At 34.2% G+C, this 9,511-nt stretch overlaps 1 protein-coding gene across 1 annotated transcript in view; it reads right to left on the bottom strand.

Annotated features, from left to right (window-relative positions):
* Window positions 1-5,981, bottom strand: part of LOC114325540 (F-box/LRR-repeat protein 2) — a 30,362-nt gene extending 24,381 nt beyond the window's left edge. Inside the window, exon 1 of the mRNA XM_028273618.2 lies at window positions 5,691-5,981. Within this exon, the coding sequence (XP_028129419.1) occupies window positions 5,691-5,795 (105 nt within the window). The 5' untranslated portion in view covers window positions 5,796-5,981. The remainder of the gene's footprint in view (window positions 1-5,690) is intronic.
* Window positions 5,982-9,511: the final 3,530 nt, after the last annotated feature.

The raw sequence follows: 9,511 nt of genomic DNA on the forward strand, positions 1-9,511 counted from the left end.
CACAGCTCACTAAAACTGATACTGTCAAGTACCTGGGAATCCACCTTGATAGGAGATTAACTTGGCAAAAGAACATTTTCACAAAAAGAAAACAACTAGGAGAAATTTACTGGATCATTGGTCGTAAATCTCAACTAGCTCTTGAAAACAAACTATGCCATCCAACCGTGGAGAACTGCCAGTCAAACAAACCTAGAAATACTGCAAAGATTCTAGAACAAAGTCGTTAGAACAATGCTGAATGCCCCTTGGTATGTGCTAAATTATGTGATAGAGCAAGACTTCACTGTGCAATCCATAAAAACAGTGATTATAGAATATTACAAAAATATTTCCAAGAAATTAGAATCTCGTCCAAAAAGTTACCAAAGAACCTCACTGATGATCATAATGATGTACGACGCTTCAAGAGATTCAAAATAGTGGACCTTCAAGAATATTCGAATAATCTATACCTACTAATTGAACTTGTTTTAACTTGTTTTAATTTAATTTATGTAAATAGAGTGATCCGTGGTTCTCCCTCTACAGGTAAAATTTTCTATTTTCAGTCAAATAATTTACATATTGTTCTTAGTTAATAGACCTGGATCCCGGGTACCAAAAAAAAGTTGATTAATAGCAAGCTGAAAATTTGTTAAGGGGGGTATGGTTTGAAATCAACATATCAAGCACATTTTTGTGAATTTATTTCGATGTTATGGTAGAATTATTTTATTTTTTAATTAAACAGACATATTAAGTACAATTCAAAGAATATTTTTAAGAAAAAATTCAATCCAAAATATTGAAAAATAAGCCATTGGTGACAAATTTTGACAGGCATCTCAAAAAACAATGGATTTTGCGGTGGACATCAGAAGTCATCACTGGATCATACGAAACAAAAAATTCAAAAAGATTTAATTAGCTTATGAGTTTCACGAGGTAACAACGTCGAGTTTTTTATTTATAATGATTTTTGAATTTTTGGTATCACTCAGAAGTCAAAAATACGAAATTTTTGATAAAAATTTTGTGAAAACCAACAGATTTAATATGGTTGAACAAAAAATAAGCACAAAACGAAAAATATCTCGACGTTGTTACCTCAAGAAATGTCTAAAGAAAATTTTTGCAAAATTTGAGGTAGATCGGTCAAGTAGTTTTTCAGTTACAATGTCCACCGCATTTGAAAAAGCAGTTTTGAGAAAAATGCGTTTAAAGTTTTGACAACTGCATCTTCATCTTCTTATTTGTCTGCCAAATCGTAAAGTGATGAACATTGGAATATGTTTTTTGAATTGTGGAGTAATCTACAAAAGCGAAGGCGAACAGTTGTTTAACGTTTCTCACTACGCTCAAGCGTGCTGGCCCGAAGCCGCGGCCAAGCGGGTCGAAGGTAGGGATATTCAACACTCTGTATCTCGGGTAATTTTACTCCGATCAATCCGAAATTTTCAGAGAGTATTCTTGAAAGTATGCATTTTTATTTGAAATAATAAAAAATATTTATTTATAATAATATTTCAAACCATACCCCCCTTAATAGCTTAACGGTGCCTAGTCGGACAAACTTTGATGTATGGGAACACTGGAAGAGGGGCAGTTTTAATTGTGAAACAGATTAAAAATTTGGAACGTCAGACTACGAAAAAGGTCCATGTATTTTGTCGGCCAGAACTTCCAATTGATTTGTTACCATTTCATTAAATTCTCATGCAAAAATCAGACTGGTGTTTATCACCAACTGGGTATTTTAATGAGTGGAACACGAAGGACATGTCAAATGACAGGAATCGTGTTGGTTAGTAATAGTAGTGTGATTTTTGCATGAGAGTTTAATGAAAGGGTAACAAATCAATTGAGTGTTCTCTCCGACAAAATACATGGGACGTTTTCGTAATCTGACGTTCCAAATTTTTAAACTGTTCCACAATTAAAACTTCCCCTGTTCCAGTGTTCCCGTACATCAAAGTTTGTTCGACTAGACACCGTTAAGCTATTAACAAATTTTCAGCTTGCTATTAATCAACTTTTTTGGTAGGTACGCGTTATCCAGGCCTATAAGGACAGATTGAAAATATTACGAAAATAAAAAAAAATATTTCCCATAAGGGCCTCCATACGAGGTAGGAGTATGTACAGTTGTTTATCATGACTCCCACTGTATAAGATTTTTTTCAATTTTAGTTTTCCTTTACTATATAGGAGTAACAGTATATCAATATTCGTAAACTTACGGTTTTGGGCTTTTTCCTCCTAAAACTGCCTTGTATATTCAGTTCACTAAATGATCGACATCACATGCTCATTACCAAACATTAATTTTGGAGTAAATAACTCATTAATTTAAACTGGAAGCATAACTCTAGAGCGGCTTGACACGTGTGTTGGTGAGAAGTACGAAAATAGGAGGCGAATCCAGAAATATTTAAAAAGATATTAGCAATATCCAACGATGGCTTAAAAGATGGAAGATAAAGGCGAATGACAGTAAATCCATCCATGTTACTTTCACTATGAAAAAACAAACACATCCTACTGTAACTCCTGAACGAAACACAGCTCACTAAAACTGATACTGTCAAGTACCTGGGAATCCACCTTGATAGGAGATTAACTTGCAAAAGAACATTTTCACAAAAAGAAAAACACTAGGAGAAATTGACTGGATCATTGGTCGTAAATTTCAACTATCTCTTGAAAACAAACTATGGCATCCAGCCGTAGAGAACAGCCAGTTAAACAAATCTAGAAATAATTGATGGATTCGACCGTTACTTGAAAGGAATAACACGAGCTTTCAGAACTAATAACAACTTAAGCAAATATATTAAGAACAATAAGAGCCGAAAGAGAAAACAACTACAGAGTGGTGTGTACAAACTAACTTGTGGTGACTGTCCGAAAACGTACATCGGTCAAACTGGCAGAACTTTTGACAAACGGATAGCAGAACACAAAAGGGCTTTCAACAATAGAAAAACAGACACTTCTACATACGCACTTCACCTTCTAGATCATAATCATTCTTTTAATGAAGAGTTTCAAATTCTGCATATTCAAAATAAAGGCCTTAAGCTATCTTGAATCTATGGAAATTAATAAATTAAAAAATACAGATATAATTCTGAATGACCAACTCGAGACAAACAGCTCCCCACTCCTCAACCTCTTCAGTTAACGACCTTAAAAAGGCAAACACATTGTAAACTAAATCACTTATTGAGAAAGGCACTCTGCCGAAACAGCTGTAGTCACATAGTTATAATAAATTTTGTGGAAGTATAGAAAACAAACGTTTTCAGTGTTTTATTGTTAGATAAACCTAGAAATACTGCAAAGATTCTGGAACAAAGTCGTTAGAACAATGCTGAATGCCCCTTGGTATGTGCCAAATTATGATAGAGCAAGACTTCAATGTGCCATCCATAAAAACAGTGATTATAGAATATTACAAAAATATTTCCAAGAAATTAGAATCTCATCCAAACGAGTTACCAAAGAACCTCACTGATGATCATAATGATGTACGACGCTTCAAGAGATTCAAAATAGTGGACCTTCAAGAATATTCGAATAATCTATACCTACTAATTGAACTTGTTTTAACTTGTTTTAATTTAATTTATGTAAAGAGAGTGAGGAACAAATAGTTGGGGGATATCAATGTGGTTTCTGCAGGCAGAAGTCCACAATAGATCAGATCTTCGTTTTGAGACAAATCTTGGAAAAGACTAGTGAATTTAATATAGAAACACATCATCTCTTCATTGACTTTGAGAGTGCCTATGATAGTATCCATCGAGAATTTCTGATCAACGCCCTGAAAGAGTTTAATATTGCAACTCATCTCATTGAAATAGTAAAAGAAACACTTAAAGTACAAAGCAGGGTTCGAATTCAAAACGCACTAACAGATACAATCCATGTTAGAACGGGCCTACGACAAGGAGATGCCCTATCCTGTATTATATTCAACATCACATTAGAGAAAATAATTAGAGAGTCAAAAGTCAACACCAGAGGAACAAAAATAACAAAAAGTGTACAAATATTGGCATTTGCAGATGATGTTGATATCATAGCTAGAAGCAAAAGAGAAATGATAGAAGCATTTAATGCTACAGAAAGAGCGGCACAAAACAGTGGCCTAAATATTAATGAAATGAAAACCAAATACATGAAGGCCAGCAAATCGACAAGCCAAAGAAACCTGCAGAATCTGACAATAGGAGACTATAACATCGAAAGCGTAAAAATTTTTACATATCTAGGTTCACTAGTTACCGCAGATAACAATGTCAGCGAAGAAGTTAAGAGAAGAATACATATTGCTAATAAAACATATACTGGACTCATTAAACATCTAAGATCTAACAACATCACGAGAAAAACCAAATGCAAAATATACAAAACCCTGATAAAACCGGTCCTTATATATGGATCAGAGACATGGACACTGACGAAAAGCGATGAGAACTTATTAGGTACGTTTGAACGAAAAATCCTTAGACACATATATAAGGGGGTGAAAGAAAATGACGTATGGCGCAGAAGATATAATTTTGAACTATACGCAGCATACAACGAACCCGACCTCATAACATCCATAAAGATCGGACGTCTGCGCTGGATGGGCCATGTTGAACGAATGTTGGAGACCGAAACACCAAAACACATAATGAAGCAAACACCAGTAGGGAGAAGGTCAAAGGGAAGACCCAAACTTAGATACATGGAACAAGTGGAACAAGATCTGAAAACACTTAAGATTACCCACTGAAAGAACAAAGCAAGGAACAGAACAGAATGGCGGAAAAGCCTAGAACAAGCCAGGACCCAAAAAGGGTTGTCGAGCTACTGATGATGATGAAAGAGAGTGATCCCTGGTTCTCCTTCAACAGGTAAAATTTTCTATTTTCAGTCAAATAATTTACATATTGTTCTTAGTTAATAGACCTGGATCCCGGGTACCAAAAAAAGTTGATTACTAGCAAGCTGAAAATTTTTTAATAGCTTAACGGTGCCTAGTCGGACAAACTTTGATGTATGGGAACACTGGAACAGGGGCAGTTTTAATTGTGGAACAGGTTAAAAATTTAGAACGTCAGACTACGAAAAAGTTCCATGTATTTTGTCGGTCAGAACTTCCAATTGATTTGTTACCATTTCATTAAATTCTCATGCAAAAATCAGACTGGTGTTTATCACCAACTGGGTATTTTAATGAGTGGAACACGAAGGACATGTCAAATGACAGGAATCGTGTTGGTTAATAATAGCAATCTGATTTTTGCATGAGAGTTTAATGAAATGGTAACAAATCAATTGAGTGTTCTCTCCGACAAAATACATGAGACGTTTTCGTAATCTGACGTTCCAAATTTTTAAACTGTTCCACAATTAAAACTTCCCCTGTTCCAGTGTTTCCGTACATCAAAGTTTGTCCGACTAGACACCGTTAAGCTATTAACAAATTTTCAGCTTGGTATTAATCAACTTTGTTTGGTACGCAGGATCCAAGCCTATAAGGGCAAATTGTAAATATTACGAAAATAAAAAAAAATTATTTCCCATAAGGGCCTCCATACGAGGTAGGAGTATGTACAGTTGTTTATCATGACTCCCACTGTATAAGATTTTTTTCAATTTGAGTTTTCCTTTACTATATAGAAGTAATAGCATATCAATATTCATAAACTTACGGTTTTGGGCTTTTTCCTCCTAAAACTGCCTTGTATATTCAGTTCATCGTCTCTGATCGTGGGAACATCGAGATTTCCGAGGGTAAAATTCCCCCAAGCGTCCATTCCTGATTCCTTCTACTCCACCGCTCACTAACTGACCGACATCACAAGCTCATTACCAAACATTAATTTTTGAGTAAATGACTCATTAATTTAAACTGGAAGCATTACTCTAGAGCGGCTTGACACGTGTGTTGGTGAGAAGTACGAAAATAGGAGGCTGTAGCCGGGATGTGCCAGTAACAATGAGCATTTCTAGTATTTATTGGCTTTGGCAACAGAACTCAATTGTAATGTCTTAATTAACATGCGGAAAATAAGGAGGGTCCAGTCGCTACGCCAATCGCCAATATACAATGTAGTACAAATACATTAAATTTTTTTTGTTTTGGCACAGACCAACCAGGTGTTATTCGTTAATTTATCTGTCAATCGGCAGCTTTTTTACAGGTGGTCTACTTAACCAGAATGTACAGTGTGGACAAAAAATAACCTACTACATTTTTACCTCCAAACGCCGACAATGTATCCCCCGATAAATTATTGTTTACGAAATGCCCCTGATGATGCTCTATGCTCTGAGAGCGGAAGTACTTGGGCCCCTAGGCAAGATTTAGTAAATAACTATGGTTGATATCTGCTCTTTATTTGTAAAATTCGTACTATCTTTGTTAACGTTTGATGACACGGTAGCTGCATCAGTGTTGCCAAACGGCGGATAATTATCCGATTTGCGTACCTTTTTGAGAGTTGTCGTATCTTCTTCGTACCTTTAAATAAATCGGATATTTGCGTATATTTTTCAGTGTATCTACCATCTACTAAATCTTTCTCATCCATATATTGCCAACACCAACAACACATTAATTTTCTTTGGTTCCACCCAAATTTTAATACTGGATGAATGTTAGTGACATCCGACATCCGATACTTTTCATCTTTTGACAAAAGGGACATGTGCCAATTCTTTTGTTTAGAATTTAAATGCACAAGTGCCTCCACTTAAGGCATACTATACTAATCCAATTCAAATTTCAGAAACCGTCAGTTTTAAACTTATGAAAGCTAATTCACGCACGATTTAGTTTTATTTTCATTTTATGTAGTGCAGTGCTTAAGTAAACGTCTGTTTGAAATAATCTTTAAACGTATTCATTTTTTTCTAATCCTGAGAAAACTAATAAATATTTTTGAAAAATTTGAACGCAGAATGAAAGATTACATTATTACCGAGGGCCGAAAGTCCCTTAGAATAAACAAAATATTTCTTTTGAATGAGATATTTGACATTAAAAATCACACTCAATATTCTCTTTTTTTTCACCCCTGTAACTCATTATAATAAAAATTATCTTCAGGGATTTTCTGACCTCGGTAATAATGTAATATTTCATTCTGCATTTAAATTTTTTAATACTACTTATTAGCTTTCTCAGAACTCGAAAAAAATAATTCATTTTAAAAGCATTGACCAGAATTTTGCGCCTATGCTATTAATGTAGCTGTAGTTTTTTTTGTATTGATTTATTTATTATTTATTTTTCTAGTACCTAGTTTTAGGTAGTTATTACGTTTTAATAAAATAATATTTAAAAGTGTTTTTTTTTTACTTAAATAATTATAATAAATATAACGGTCCAAATAATGAAATATTTAGATTTATTTATTTATTTAGAATTTAACACTAACGATAATACAAAATACGAATAATATAATAATAGTAAGTACATATAATAGTATTTACATACATGAATTAGGTAATCAGCTAGGATACGAGATTTTCATCTATAAACGAAATTTTTTAAACTGTGAAACAGAGAATCCAGCAGATTAAAGGGCCGGTTGTTCGAACGCTAATCAGAAATGGAATCAACTGATCATTATCAAATATTTAATTACTGTCAATGTCAACTTTGATTGGGTTGCTGAAAACATAATTGATTACAATTATGAGATTAATTGATTAATTAATCAATTATGTTAATAATTGTTACGTTAATTGATAATTAATAATTAATTAATCAATTAATTATGTTAATTATCATAATGGTAATTGATTACAATCAACTGATTGGCGTACCGGCGTACGAACAACGGATTTTGTTATTTCATGGTTGTTAAGGAGACTAAAAGAATAACATTGGCAACATTGATTTTAATAACAGAATAATTTTGGACCTAGCGTACCTTTTCGTGACAAATCGCATATTTTTCGAGCGATCATCGGATAATCTAGAGAAATGCGATTGGCAACACTGAGCTGCATTAAATATTCAAAGCAGAAATTTACTCCGAAATGGAATTATACAGAAGAGCCGCTGGTATATCAAGAAGATATAAGAATATTAAAGATAATGGATGTAAAGCATACTATAATTGACGATAGAAAAACAAACCAACTAAGATGGTTTGGCCATGTACAACGTATGAAAGACGAAAGAATGCCCAAGCAAGTACTACGGTGGGCACCAAAAGGACGGCGGAAAAGAGCAAAGGTTAAAACGGTATCACGTTATATTTAAGATTTTAGAGATGAATGCATCTTCGCTCTGAGGGTTGAAATTTGAGAATGACTTCTTCTTCTTTTACTTCTTGGAGATCTTGCAATCTGTTTAATTCTGAAGCTGCCTCTGGTTAATTTCCTGATAGGTAGATTGCCAACTATATCTCCATCCTTTAGGTAGTCTTGAACCGGACGGGTTGTTTTCTAGGTCAATTTTGGGAGTAATTATATTCTCATCCATTCGTCTTACATGGCTATACCACATACTATTGCGCTGCCTTCCCTATCTTACAATATCTTGAATTTTACATTGCTCTCTAATGTTTGAATTTCTCACCCTGTCCTAAATGTTTTCCCCACTCCACTATTGTTCTTAGGGTTTTCATTTCGTCAACTCTTAGCATCTGTTTTCTTCGCGCACTTCTGTGCCATATGCTATGATCGGTCGTATGCAAGGCTTGTATCTTCTTCTTCTTTAGGTGCCGTGTCTGTATTCAGACGTTGGCCGTCATCATGTTTACAATTTCCTGAAATCTCTCTTTATCGGCTGCTGCGCGAAATAATTCTTCTACTGTGCAGCCACACCATTGTCTAATATTACGCAGCCATGAAAGTTTCTTTCGACCAATCCATCTCTTTCCCTCCACTTTTCCTTGTATTATAAGGCGAAGCAGATGGTATTTAGGTCCTCTAATTATATGGCCGAAGTATTCTGTTTTTCTCCTCTTTATGATGCTTATGAGCAGACGTTCCGAATTCATCATTTGCACTCAAAAAAATTTAGTTCGTAATATTGATTAACAGTGATTATTGAATAGTATTTCGTTCTCACAACAATTTAATTTGTTGTTTCAACGAAATTTTAGACATTGACGAATGTACTTGGTTATTGTCACAATGATTGAATAATAATTGTGAGAATAACTAGAGTACATTAATCAATAACACTCAATTTATTTAGCCAATAACTTAGTTTCGTATATTTAATAAATACTGTTAATTGTGGCAGCAACTCACGTTCTTGATTTCGTAGATGACAAGCAATTACCTTGGTTTATCGTGACAACGTACAGATTTCATTAAAACAATGTACAAATGTTGTTAATATAGAGTAATATATGATTATTGAATATATGTACACTGATTGTTGTGCCAACGAATGCATTAATTAATCTACTACTGCCTTTAATTCCCACAATCAATGCGTTAATTGTGACAATAATCGTGGTTGTTGAGACAATAAATGTTTTGCTTGACCATTTGAAATGTAACGGCT

Source organism: Diabrotica virgifera, chromosome 4, assembly GCF_917563875.1.
Source record: "Diabrotica virgifera virgifera chromosome 4, PGI_DIABVI_V3a".
Classification (NCBI taxonomy): Eukaryota; Metazoa; Arthropoda; class Insecta; order Coleoptera; family Chrysomelidae; genus Diabrotica; species Diabrotica virgifera.